The sequence below is a fragment of the Trematomus bernacchii genome, unplaced genomic scaffold (genome assembly GCF_902827165.1).
Source record: "Trematomus bernacchii unplaced genomic scaffold, fTreBer1.1, whole genome shotgun sequence".
NCBI classification, from domain to species: Eukaryota; Metazoa; Chordata; class Actinopteri; order Perciformes; family Nototheniidae; genus Trematomus; species Trematomus bernacchii.
The window spans coordinates 1,826,733-1,840,290 of NW_022987429.1; the positions used below are offsets into that span (position 1 = coordinate 1,826,733).

Consider the following 13,558-nt stretch of genomic DNA (forward strand, 5'->3'; position numbering starts at 1 on the left):
ATTAAAGGGAGGAACATATGGTGCCATTAGCGCTGATGATCTGCCTGTCAAGTCATCCAACAAACCCAGGATCCATGATCAAATTGGCCCATATTTTTCCAGTAGAGGTCCTGATTTCAAAACTTTAATTAGGTAATTGTACAGAATAATTTGCATCTTAATATACCTAAAGTAACCAAAATATAAGTACTCATTGAGAATGTAAAATGTCCTATTCATATATTTATAATATTGAGTTATAATGATTGATGAATGAATGTGTTAATCACTTTAAGGTTGCAGCTGGTAAGGCTAATTGTAATCACTTTTTATTCTGCTAGGTAGCTTAATCTAATAAAATGTATCTTCATTTAATGGTTGATATTTTTATGATAATAATCTATAACTACAAAGTGACTCTATTGTAAGTTGTCAAATGAATAAAGCATTAAGTTACAACAAATGACCTTACACATTTAAATAAAGGTTACATTGATAACATTTGTATATATTACAATTATAGAAAATAAAATAAAAACCACATAGCTTTTAGAAATGTTTAGAATAAAAGTATGGCCCTTTCTTAAATAAAAATATTAAGATCGTGAATAAATGATTTAAAAAATGTTAACAGGTATGACATGGTTGATATGTTTAAATGTGAATGCAATGGACAGGGCAGGGGAGTGCGCCATCTAGAGGCTGAATGCCATCAGTTATCAATTGCACCTTTTAAGTACAGTACTTGAGTAAGTGCATTTAGTTACTTTCCACCAGTGGGATTGTGATATGTTAAAACTTAAGGAGAATATCTAAAATGGATTATCGTATTCCTTGGACCCGCAAGAAATTGCGAAATTAAATATGGACATAATAAAAACAGAATAAACAACTCCTCTTTTGTTCAAGTGCGAGTGATACATTGCCACCATCATCTCCTGTGCTCTACCCTTATTAACCCAGGCATCACATTTTACCCACAATTAGCTTTATTTGTGTTACCATGGGCCTTTTAATGACATATTCACAGGCAAAACATGTTTAGCCTTTAGCCATCCACACCTTCGAAAGGTCAGTGTTTCATCAACCAATACTCCGGATAAAGACACTACAGTCCATATATGTGTTGACATCTATTCAACAAAGGGCTAGAAAATAAGGAATAGTAATAATTAAATGAGAAACAAGATAGAAAAAAGTGTTGCTGCAATAGCAGAAGCATTATGTGCACATCTCATTTCCTGTTTTTGTCAATGGTACATACAGCACGGCAGTGGATGTAAGCTCTGCTCGTAACTCAATGCTGCCACCTACTGGAAGAAACTGACCTGGTTGAGTCATTGATATTACATAAACCATGACAGACAGTGACGCCCTCTGTCTTTTGCAACAACTTACAGTCCAGTAATTTGTGAGGTATAACAATCAAAACAGGCTAAACTTTTGAAAAAACACATCCATATATTAAATGACACAAACAAAATAGTACAATCATTTAGCAATGTTCTCCATCTAGTTCCTGTAATTGTTAATTAGGGAATGTCTGACAGGCTGGTGCACCTTTATCTCCTTAAAGGAAACAGCAGCTCCTATGCATGTTGATGAGGAGCACAACTCTAAAAAAGAAATTGGAAAATAGACTGATTAGACATTTCGGTGTCTCAGCAAAAACGTTCATGATTTACCAAAAACATAACTGCATTCAAGCAGCATTTATTTGAATAATCAATATTTTCTGCTGACTAATGTTGAGAGAGAATATTAAACGTAACACTTACTTGATGTAGTGCCTCCAGATTTGGCAAAGCACTCATCTCTGCGGCCTGATGGCACAAGGTTTTTGGATGCCAGCCGACCCAGATTAGGTCTCCCTTTAAATTGTCCTATCCCCAAACCAAAGAAAGATATTACATCAAAGTTATAATAATATGTTTGCCCCCACAGAAAGCCCAATATCTGGGTGGCTCACCAGGGTTGTTAACCCTCTCTGCAGCCTTGTGCTCTAGGTGCCTGTGCAGGATGGCTTCTGTCTTCCTCTGGTTGGTTCTGATGTCGGGCTCGGCCATGATCTCCGTTATCCTCAGGTTGTTCTTGATTGCTCTGGAGGCTGTGGAGCGGGCCACTGCGGGTAGAAGCTCCTGGTACTCTTCATCAGTGAAGTCTGACTGTGGACCCTGCACATCTCTGATACTGAGAAGGGAGACTTCAAGGATTAGAATACCTACCAGGTGGAAACCTTAGATCTTTAGAAAGAGAAGCCAATGCCAAAGCACCTTCATACTTTTTTTTCCGGCACATATTTGTACCCTTACGATAGCAAAAAAGTCCGATTGTACGGTGTTGATGATAAAAAGGAACCTACTTCTGAATTGATTTATCAGTAAAAAAGAACATCAACACTGGGAAACTTTGAGCTTCATTACCTAATCAACAACTTTCTCATGTACCAATATAAAATACTGCTATCTGTCTGGTTTCAAAATAAGTAGCTGAGGATTTTTTTAATATGCCTCGAACTGTGTTCATTTCCTGCCCCACTCCCAATCAACACTTACCTCTGATTAGTTAGAAGAGTGTAAACCTCCTGCACCAACAGCTCAGCTGCTCCTGGTTTGCAGTGGATGCTTCTATCAATTACGTCTTTCATCAAGTGCAGATTCTGCTTCTGTAAAGACTAAAATATAAACTATTGGTAATTATCTGATTGCGATCCCTCTAGTATAGGAAGGAAATTATCATAATGGGTCTTCAGTGTAGATAACTTTAAATTAATTGATATTCAAGGTTTTCTCTTGTTGTGGCCTTGGTTGCGCTACATCACAACATGTGGGTTGGACACATTAAAGTAGTTTCATTTTTAATGATAATTCAGTAGTCTACTCAAGGGAAAAATAAACCACATTTAAATCACATTCAACTCGACAGAACAAAAATAAATCTTATTCCAGCTCATTATATTTTTAGATGTTCTCCTCCTCTTACCCTCTCTATCTGTCTCCAGTTCCTCTGTTTGGAAGCCAGTGATGTTCCGTTGTCATATGCATGCACTGGAAAGTCTTGTGGGTAATAACGAGACAATATCTCTGCCACAAGGAAACCATTTGAAAAATCTCTGGAAATAAAAAGACAACAAACTGAGTTTATTCTACCATTAAAATCCACTTTGATGCTGTCCGGACACCATTGGAAAGCACTGATGTTTTCTCTCTGATCTGTTGTGTGATCCTTGATTTTTCTATTCATATGTAGTATTACATTATGAATTCTGTCTCATATGTCTTCCTCCTTTTCATGATTTGTGGTGCAACAGGACACTCCAAAGAGATATTTCATCTCAGTGAGGCCCTTTCATGATGAAAAAAATACATAGCAGAGTCACTCAATCATAATGACTAGAGCAACTTGTCAAACACGTGAAAAAGACCAAGCTATCCAGAGTTGTTAGTTGTGTAGCATAAGCTAATGCTCACTAAAGCCATGGATTGATTTGGTTATTTTTCAGGTCATAAGAGAGTTCTTTGTTAAAGCGGCTGAGGAGAAAGAAGCACTCATTTTGAATGCAGGAGTAAAAGTCCTGCATTCAAAATGTTACTTAAGTAAAACACAAATAATTCACATCAAAATATACTAAAATTACCAAAAATAAAAGTACTCATTATGCAAATTGACCCATTTCAGAATAATATATTTGTATGTTTTGACTATATTTATTGATCCATTAATATGTGAATCAAATTTGGTAAAGGTGCAGCTAGTTTTAATGACTTTATGTACTGCAGGGTAGCTAGTGAATGTTACTCTGGGTGTAACTAAAGTCTTATTTAAGTGTTGTTTGTATTTCACATGATTAATCCAATGGTGCAAAGTAACTAAATGTATTAAATAAATGTAGTGGAGTAACAGTACACTATTTACCTCTGAATTGGAGTGGAGTAGAAGTACGAAATAGCAAAAATATTGAAATACTCAAGTAAAGTACCTCAAAATTGTACTTAGTTACTTTACACCACTAAATCGGCGTTACCTTTGGTTGTATTTCAAGCCATTTAGCCCGCTAACCTATCCTTTAAATGCAATGACTAATCAACATTTGCGTCACAATTTAAAAACAAGCTAAGTTCAACTACCTAAATTAAATGGTAAAGTGGCTAGCAGCTAGGTTAGCAGCTGAATCCCATTGAAACAACGGTCAACGCTAACCCGTAGCTAACTTATTTTACTTATGTTATTGAGGACTTTCCAACTACATGTGTCCCACTTACAAAGTATATATATTGACATGGATTTGGTTTTCATTATTGCGCACTGCTAAGTGTTTAGGTTAGCTAAGTTGAGGTTTTAGTTTAATTACATGTCATTTTTCAACGTTACCTGCGCACATTCTTCGGATAAACTGACAGCTCGAGGCTCTGCAGCCACTTCAACACTTCTCTTGGCATCCCTGCCTTCCTGGGAGACTGTGGGTAAGACATGATGCTCCAAGCCCGATGAAACCTAGAAGTAAACCGTTTTTTTTCACTGCTAACTCTGTAAATTACTCCATGAAAGTGGAGGTCCGCTACAGCTTGACGCCCTGATCGTTCTTTGTTTGTATAACCATGGCAACAACACGACACTGTTTACGGCCCTTCAGAGGGTGTTACATTTATACAGGTTTTAAATTAATTCTAATCATTTTACTAATTTAAATATAAGACCTTGATATAATACTGAATTGCATTAATACTAGTATATGATTAATACTAGTGGTGGAAAGTAACCAAGTAGGCTACCGCTACTGTAGCCTAATTGAGTACTTTTTTTAGGTATTTTCTAACAATTTGGAAAATAATATTGTACTTTTGACTAACTACATTTGTTTGACAAGATGAGCTAATAGTTACTTTGCAGGTTCATATTTTTATTTAAAAAATGTAATTGACTGATCAATTAAAACGTATTATAAAGTCATTAAATAAATCTACAACTTTTCCAGCTGCAAAATAAAAATAGTTTTTCATGAATTTGATAAAAATGGAAATTCTACATAGTGAGTAGGCCTACCTTTAGTTTAGTTACTTTGAGTATAGTTTGATGCTATTACCTTTCTACTTAAGTAACATTTTAGATGCCTTTCACTCGAGTATTTACCACAAAATGGAAACTATTTCAAAATGTGAGACTCAGCTCAATATTATGAAAAGTGTTTTCATGCTGCTCCTTTATTCAGCTTTATTTAATTGTGGCACTAGCTATTGTCTCAGCACTAGACATTTTTGCTGATCCACTCCCTCATTTTCCATTTGGGGCTCAACAAAAAGTAAGCCCCCTCCAGTTGTCACTACTCAGTAATCCAGGCTTAGACATGTCAACTATTTTTGTTTTCAAAAATGTTTGCATTATTAATTCTCCCACACTGCCCCTCTAAGTCAGACCGCATTAACAACACAGACTAAAACACATCATTTATTTAGGAATGCACCAGGTTTCAGAAACATGTTAATCTTCTAGTAGTGTGCAATGCATTATATATCAAATGCCTACCTATGAATACTCACTCACATTATGTCTTTATCCGACATCATATTATCATGTAAAGTTTCAAAAGTGCATCACTCCCTGGTAGCTATTGCAACTATTAGGGCATCTTCACGGCAGACCTACATGTGAAATAATACCTTTTAACCATAATGTATCCAGGGAAGGTTAAGCCACGGACTCTTTTAACCCCCTGCTTTACATTGATCCAGTTCCACAAGCACATATAGGCAGGCTAGCTCGACACAGCTTGGTACTGCCAGATACTCAGTGACTAATTAACTGCTAGCTAAAATTAAAGGTAGGGAGAGTTAATTTGCACTCAATGACAAAGGCTCTTTTCTGCAAGTCCCATTTTGACTGCCTGTCATTTGTACTGCAGGTAGTTCCTGAGTCTATAAGGCAGGGGAAGGTTGGAGAGAAGATGGAGTCTGTCACAACCCACGCAGTCCCTGATGCACAGACGACACATCTGGCCCAGCAGTCGAGGCGTAGCTATTCAAAAGGAGACAATGAAGCATTTATATTTGATTGTCCCAACAATACCAAAATAATCCTGAAAGAAAATAATTGACCCTATTATGCTATTCTGGGTTTTCCCTTTCCTGTAGTGTGTTATGTTTGTGTGCATGTAAATAGTTTGCAAAGCCTGAAATCCCTAAGATCACACCAGAGGGAGTTTCTCTCCCTCTAAAGCACTTTTTGAACGTTAAAGCATGAAAACATGTCACAGTAGAAGCCGGAATACAAATACAATCCTGACAATGAGCATGATATGGCCCTTTTAAGTTGGCATTTCAGCACTGTCATGCGTCAAGCTGAGATAAAAAAATAAAAAATAAATGACAACTTTTATATCATTTGATGTAGTTGTTTAAACACAGACGTAAATACAACAAATAGGAAAAATAGACGTTAACATAGGTGTGTAGTTGTATACAAAAGAGTGATTGTACCTTCGCATATCAGTAGGAATCGCTCTGTTCGACTGCTGGGTGGAGCCACGTCTACTGGCCTCTGACAATCTGAGTTCCTGGCATTAATGTCTGCACCAAACTCCAGCAGCAGCTTCACCACAGCTGTGCAGTCTTTTTCTGCAGCTGCATGTAAGGGGGAATCCAGGTATTTGCCTTTCTGTACACTTGCACCTGTGTGTAAGACAACTTGATTATCCATGCTAGACACATTTGAGATGGAAAAGCTTCAACGTCAAACACGCCCGCTGTTTCAAAATCAAAATATGTTGTTCATTGTAACCCAGAAAAACTTTTGTGACCATTTTCTTATTTAAAATGTAATATAACTGCTTTCCCCTGTGCCCTCTACCTAACAATTCAAACATATCCCAGAAAATTACTTTCAAACAGCCCTGTGAGAATGTATGTGCCTTTTTTTTTTTTATTCAATCAAAAAAGGTAGCCAGCAACATTGGCAGGCAAATAGATTGAAAATGTGATCAGTCAGCTGTAGGCTGCATGTGACCGAAATGCCTTCTCCCTAAATCATATTGCAATGTATAATATGTTTCTATTCGTGAAAAATATAAATACAAATTAGCTCCCTCTGATTTCCATTTGTATAATCTCTCAAAACTAATTTTTTAATATTCAAATAAAACATTTCCCGCTGATGCCTTGATGATTTCCATAACTGACAACCAAAAAAAGCTGTTTGAGTTTCATGGTCTAAATGCTTTTATAGAGGTTTTTAAAATCCAGTGCACATGCATTTATTTCCTTTTTGAGCAGAATAAATGAGCTTGTGTTTCTGTGTGAGAATGTTCATACAGGACATCTGCATATGCAAAGATCCACAGAGAGCTGCGAGCTGACCTTCCCTCAGGAGTTTCCAGGCACACTCCAGCTCTTGGCAGACGCAGGCCGTATAGAGCGCTGTGCCCAGGTGAGGAATGTGCATGTCCACATCTGCCCCCCAAGTCACCAGAGCCTCAACACAGCCGTAATGCCCTGGAAGTAATGGAGCATGAAGACAGTAATCAGTAAGTGACAATGCAAGATCATTCTCCAAGCTGTATGCTCGGGTCACGTTGGGATTTATTCTAAAGCTTTTTTTAACAGTGCAGGTTGCTACAAAGTGCTTTATAGCACAGCAAAGGACACAAAGCAGGTTGAAAGACAGGATAAGCTGTGATGAGTAGAAATGAATCATATTTTGGTACGACAGATAAATCTAATATTAGTTAATTGCGTAAATGAATTGCCTTAAACCGGAACTTGAGACAGCTAACTGCAGAACAACTGTTTAGATATACAATATATTTAAAAAGTCAATAAAAAACGACCTGATATAATGTATTAGTTAATGCATTCTGTCGTAATGCAACACACCTTTGCTTGTAGCCTCATGGATTGGTGATGGATTGTATATAAGGCTCTGGGGATTTGCTCCATTTTGCAGAAGAATTTCAGTGCATGCCACACTGCCCACTGAACAGGCATTGAACAGCGGTGTGACTCCATCAATTGTAAAAGCATTGACCTGTAAACACATGTTTTTAAATGGTTATATTTAGACCTTGTTTAACCATGCCAGTTGACTAATAGCAACAGCCTGGGGGAAGGGTTGAAGGGGAACAACTTAATAGCTCTACCGGGACTGTAGAAGAAGAGCAGCGTTGCTCATTTGTTGGGCCTACTTCTCCCCAGATTTTCTCAGCCATAGAAATGACATTTGACCTGTGAAGCATAGCTACATTAAAGGACAGTACGTGACTTACATTTGCCCCTGCTTCAATGAGAGCTCTTGCACAAGCGCCATGGTCTCCAACACAGGCCTCATGAAGGGGTGTCACATGGTCTATAGTCAGAGCATTCACATTGTGACCCTGGAAGCAGAATCAAACAGAAATGTATTGTCACATGGAGCATTAAGCAATACTTGACCTTTGTTAATGTTAGGAATCGTGGAAAAAGGTAGGACCCAAATGCAGACTACAAAAAAAGGTAAAAAGGTCTAGAAACAAAATGTGAGCTTTATTTTAAAAGCTGATGAACAAAAACATGGAATGAAAAACACAGGTAGCACAAGGTAGCAACAACACAAAAACTGACCGTGACCAACATGGAGGCAGACAGGAAAGACAATGAACCGACAAGGAACACAGGGGAAGACAAGACTAAATACAAAGAGGGGTAATCACAGGACAAGACACAGCTGGGTAAGGGAGGCAGAAACACAAGGGCAACAGGTGAACACAATCAGACAATCAGACACAGGAGGAAAAACACAGGAAGGAAGACAAGAGACAGGGGGCCGTTCTCATTTCATCAAATCCCCTCCTCGACTCCTCGACTCCTCGACTCCTCGACTCCTCGACTCCTCGACTCCTCGACTCCTCGGTCCTCCGGTAGTGACCCGGAAATGAATTTTAGCGCGCCATGTTGAAGGACATCTCATTTCTCTAAATGCACATCGAGGACCGAGCATCGAGCGTCGAAGAGGCTCTCTGGAGGAGCTATAACCGAGGATACACTGATGTATCCACGGTCCTCCACGGCTCCTTCGTGGATGCATTTCCGGCAACAGAGATGTTTCAAAGAGTCGTGACGCACGGCCGGACTTATCTCAGCCAATGACAGCTCTGCATGCATCCCCTGGATATTATTTTATTAACTGCTTTCATCGCGACGCGATGTTTACAGTGAGAACAGCTGTGAGGTCCGTGCAGAAAGCAGAGCAGTGTGTATAATATATATCACTCAGTATAACAGGCCTACTCTCTTTATTTGCTTTAGTTTAGTAGATATCTACAAACAAAGAGTCGATATTTTTCTAAAACCATTTAGTGCTTCACATAATAAAATACACATCGGCTGTAGCCTGATTATATGCTTTAGGAGCTGTAGGTGCGTGTGTGTGGTGTAGGTGTGTGTGGTACAGTGTGTGCGTAGATGCAGCGGACAGACAGGTCTCAGTTGGTTTGGTGTCCTCTGCTTACTTTTAATACTTGTAAATAAAACTTTTGGCCCGTAATTTATTTTCCTCATTGTAGCGACCAGAGAGGGGAGAGGAGGGGGGGATATATCCAGTCTCTGATAGTGTTACATTATTATGAGAGCGCTCTGTTTGATTCTGAAATTGTATATATTTATATAAATATATAAGTCGTCATGAACACATCTGTCCATCAGACAGAGGGCTGCTGTGCCTCCTGTCATCATTAATGGACGTCTCTTTAAAATGACTTCTCATTTCTCTAACCGCCTGCTGCTTCCCCTCCTCTCTCCTCGGTTCCCCTCCTCGGCTCCTCCGCTCGCATCTCCTGTGGGCGGGACTAAGTCTCGAGGATAGGAGTCGAGGAGCGGAATTTGATGAAATGAGAACGGCCCAGGGAGAACAGAATTGCAAAATAAAACCCAATACAAGACAGACAAAACTAAAACTGTGACATAACACTAGGATTGTGACAGTTAACCTCTATTGGTGAACACCAGGAATTACAAGAACATCAATAAAGCTTATCTTCTTTCATAAGTACAGACCCATTTTCCTCAGTTATGGTTGACAGTAATTGACAAACTATGCTGTACAGTCACATTTGAACAACAGAGATTAATATGCTTGCTAATTAAGGTCGAAGCCAATAGAAGGGCTAAATAAATTACCATGCAAAATACTGTAATTATATCAATGTTTTGTCATGGGCTTGTCTGAGTTAAGACCAAGGCATTGTTGGCTTTGTACTGTAGCTGAAATGGCTCACTACTCAGTCTGTGAGTGGAAAAGGACATTCTCCATGTCTCCCATTTATTTGTTATTCCATTAGCAACTGATGCTACTGTATTGTTATGTAAAACTGTTATTATGGTAGTTATGTGATATATTAACTATAAAAACATGTTTTAACTATGTATGTTCTAGGATTGGAAAGTCATGGTAATTGAATGCTTACACCAGCTTTTCACCTAATACAAGATTTAGTATTTATGGACAGATGTTGACTGTCTACATACCAAGTTTTGCAGAGACTTGCCTATTATAACTAACAACCTGAGCAACCAATATTGCCACATAATTCTGCCCCTATTTAATATATCTATCTAGTCAATCAATCTAGTGTGATCCTACAAAATCATGTAGATCTGGTTCTACAATGTTGTTCCACTTAAAAGAGCGAGGTATTCTCAGCCGTAACTTGATTAGGAATGCCAACATTTTGCAATGAGAACAAAAAGAGATGGAGTTGGACATATTTCATATAAATCTGTGTTTTACAGGTTCCAATTACATAATTACATGTATCCCAGATAACCCTAGATGCTCCTTACTTTCATCCAAACTCCTTTTTTCTTCAACATCTAAAACAGGAGTCTACAAAGGCACTGATTCACATTTAATTGCACTAGGGACAGTTACACCACACCCCCACATGTACAGGGGGGGGGAGATAACTCTCCCAGGGGACTTTGTTCTGTTCACCTGTAAAATGAGATTCCTCAGAGCCAGGAGGCGGCCCTGACTCGCAGCATCGTGGAGGGGGGATCGGTCCACCCAGGATACTGCAGCGAGAATAACAATTCAGTGCTGTACATTTACATGCATTATTGTTGATGCTTTTATCCAGAGCAATTTACAATAATTGCAGCAGAACAAAATATAAGTATAGGTTAAAAACAGCACAAGTACATATTAGTCAGAAGCTCTTAAGTACACTGCACACAAACACATATTCTGTGCTTCCCTGGTGTGATAATGAAAGCGAGAAATGGTACATACAGTATGTTATAGTTTGGCGCTTGCAGATTTGGTTGTGCTTTGTTATGTTAAATGAATATAATAGATACACAAAATGTACATAATGTGCCAGTACAAACTATTTTGATTTAATGTCCAAATCTTACTTTACTTACCCTGATATTTCTGTCTTATTGAATCCGGTTTTTTCAAGATAAATGATAATATTATAAACATTATTTTAATGAAATGACAGCTGCGTAATGAAATTCCAACCCCAAATCTAAATGTATTAATTCTCCATTATCTTTATATGTTAATGAGCGTCATGTTGTACCCTTCATTTCCAAGGAGTTAATGCAAGGGGCAGCATGAATTATGTGACTGATGAGGCTTTAATATTCCTAATGCAGTAAACTCAGCACATTAACACTCCGATCACACAAGACATTAATATAAACATGAGAAATTGGCTGTGGCCATTTGGTGTAATTTTTGCACAAACAAATCTCATTAGCACACTTGAGCCTATGTCCAGAATAACAGCCGATGCTTTCTCCACATTAATGACCTTCCTCAATTGTAATCATAATTTATAGATAATGATCGGCTTAATGTTTTCTATTAAACTCAAGCTCTTTTATTCATGAGGCCTGTTTTCCTTGAGTGACATTAATTTGAAATAAGAGTATAAAAGACCCAGCTAAAGACATCAAACAGATGTCTTATAACAAGGAAGACCATATCTACAGAACCGTGACTAACACCCTAAGCTAAGCTAATTAGTATTCCATGGAGTAGGTCCACTTTAAATTAAACATCGTCTTGTGTGATAGATAAAGATTATGTTGTCGTTGTGTCCTTCTCCCTTCAAAATGTGCCTTGGAAGTGTCTGTCTCTGAGAGTGTGGAGTGTTGTTTTGGTTGCTGTCTGAGTCGAAAGGGTTGCACTGCATAGCTGGGAATGGAAACTAGGGCAGGATGGGGGTGGGGGGGTATCATGACTATGTTCTATTAATACATTAGGGAAAAAGTGCTGCCAGCCTACAGTGTCTCCGTTTAATATTGAATGTACTGCTCAGGATTCATAAGTAGCTATTAAGCTGATGAAAGAAAAGTAGGCTTTCGTTCATATCTACAGTTTGTATTAATGTGAATGTAATTACTGGCTCTTATACTCATTGGATTAGCAATGCAGCCTTCATATCTCATTTGAAAACATGGAAACTGTGTGTGTGTGTGTGTGTGTGGATTTGTGTTGCAATGTGTGAGCTAAGATTATAGCAGATTGATATTAAAGGAAACAATGTTATATTCTACCATTGATCTAAGGTCCAGTATGTTGCTTGGTGTACAATGTAAATACACTTGTATTGTATACACAGATATGCATGTTTAAAATGTTGCAGTTTGTCGGACACAGAAGCCACCTCAAGACATAAACAACCCCTTAAGGTTGTTGGAGTACTCACTGTGTCGTCCATATTCATAGAACTCAGCTGATATCCTGGCAGCCTCTTTACGGTTCCCACGGACAATGTAGAAGTATGTCAGCAAGTTAAGAGACACCTTAATGAAGAGCTTAAAGCAGAACAGTGCCAAGATGCTGAGGTAAACATTGGACAACCGGGCCGCAAAGGAGTTGTTTGCAAGTTCCTCTGTTGGCCCTGACATTTCCTTCGACACGTATCAGAGGGGCTTTGGTTATGAGTATGCAGGATCAGATGCCACTGTAAAAAGCACAAGAGTAGACTACCTTTCTCCCAGAGAACTGACTGGTTGCCTGGTACAGACTGCAGTAGTTGCTCTCAGGCACAGTAGCAGCTGCAGGGCTTTTTTTTTTTTTTTTTTTAAGTGTACAGTGTGTGTGTTCACAAGTTATACACATTCAATTTTACTCACTGTGGTACCTGTTCCTGAAGTAAGAGTGATAGTTTGTGTGCATACATTTGAACTCATTATGGTTATTTAATTCTGGATTACATTGTTTTAACATATCCACAGTCATTTCAAATTGTACAATTCTAAGAAATCAGGATACATTGGATAAAACAATAATTAAAATGATGTTTGCATATCTTTATACTCATGATAGTAAGTAATAATAGATACATGAGATAAAAAGAGATTAAATACATTTAGACTGCAAATGTATAAATTATCTTCAACATTATTCTGAAACTACACCATGTGGCATTAGTCAGATAATGAGGGCCTAATTTCTGCATAATGTTATAGCCTACACCTTTTTAAAAAATTGTTTTGATAACTAAAGTAAAAAAAGTCATTTACAGATCTCCAATTGGATACCTGGCTGGTATCATCTCATTGTATTATGTATTAATGAATGTATTTATTTGAACACTATT

The 13,558-nt window shown here is 38.1% G+C and overlaps 2 protein-coding genes across 3 annotated transcripts; both read right to left on the reverse strand.

Annotated features, from left to right (window-relative positions):
• Nucleotides 1–1,478: 1,478 nt before the first annotated feature.
• spata4 (spermatogenesis associated 4) lies at nt 1,479–4,537 on the reverse strand. Its single transcript, XM_034141614.1, has 6 exons — nt 4,351–4,537; nt 2,962–3,091; nt 2,535–2,653; nt 1,949–2,169; nt 1,758–1,862; nt 1,479–1,595 (listed from the first exon to the last, which is right to left on the reverse strand). The coding sequence occupies exons 1-6, from the start codon at nt 4,449–4,451 to the stop codon at nt 1,492–1,494; spliced, it is 780 nt and encodes a 259-aa protein (XP_033997505.1). The 5' UTR covers nt 4,452–4,537; the 3' UTR covers nt 1,479–1,491.
• Nucleotides 4,538–5,140: 603 nt separating this feature from the next.
• Nucleotides 5,141–13,272, reverse strand: asb5a (ankyrin repeat and SOCS box containing 5a). 2 transcript variants are annotated; one of them, XM_034140746.1, is made up of 7 exons: nt 12,662–13,272; nt 10,936–11,015; nt 8,234–8,341; nt 7,845–7,995; nt 7,329–7,463; nt 6,453–6,596; nt 5,141–5,991 (listed from the first exon to the last, which is right to left on the reverse strand). In XM_034140746.1, the coding sequence occupies exons 1-7, from the start codon at nt 12,861–12,863 to the stop codon at nt 5,864–5,866; spliced, it is 948 nt and encodes a 315-aa protein (XP_033996637.1). In that variant the 5' UTR covers nt 12,864–13,272; the 3' UTR covers nt 5,141–5,863. The 2 variants fall into 2 exon arrangements, with proteins under 2 accessions (XP_033996637.1, XP_033996630.1); XM_034140739.1 differs by having other exon boundaries at nt 6,453–6,644; nt 12,662–13,270.
• Between the last annotated feature and the right edge of the window lie 286 nt (nt 13,273–13,558).

Excerpts from the sequence above, each read along its gene's own strand:
- spata4 (XM_034141614.1), bottom strand. The coding sequence starts at position 4,451 with ATGTCTTACCCACAGTCTCCCAGGAAGGCAGGGATGCCAAGAGAAGTG. Across the intron at positions 3,092-4,350 it reads TATCCGAAGAATGTGCGCAG|AGATTTTTCAAATGGTTTCC; the intron begins GTAACGTTGAAA and ends TTTTATTTCCAG. Across the intron at positions 2,170-2,534 it reads ACTCTTCTAACTAATCAGAG|TATCAGAGATGTGCAGGGTC; the intron begins GTAAGTGTTGAT and ends CTCCCTTCTCAG.
- asb5a (XM_034140739.1), bottom strand. The coding sequence starts at position 12,863 with ATGTCAGGGCCAACAGAGGAACTTGCAAACAACTCCTTTGCGGCCCGG. Across the intron at positions 8,342-10,935 it reads TGAGGAATCTCATTTTACAG|GGTCACAATGTGAATGCTCT; the intron begins GTGAACAGAACA and ends TTCTGCTTCCAG. Across the intron at positions 7,464-7,844 it reads CCATGAGGCTACAAGCAAAG|GGCATTACGGCTGTGTTGAG; the intron begins GTGTGTTGCATT and ends CATTACTTCCAG.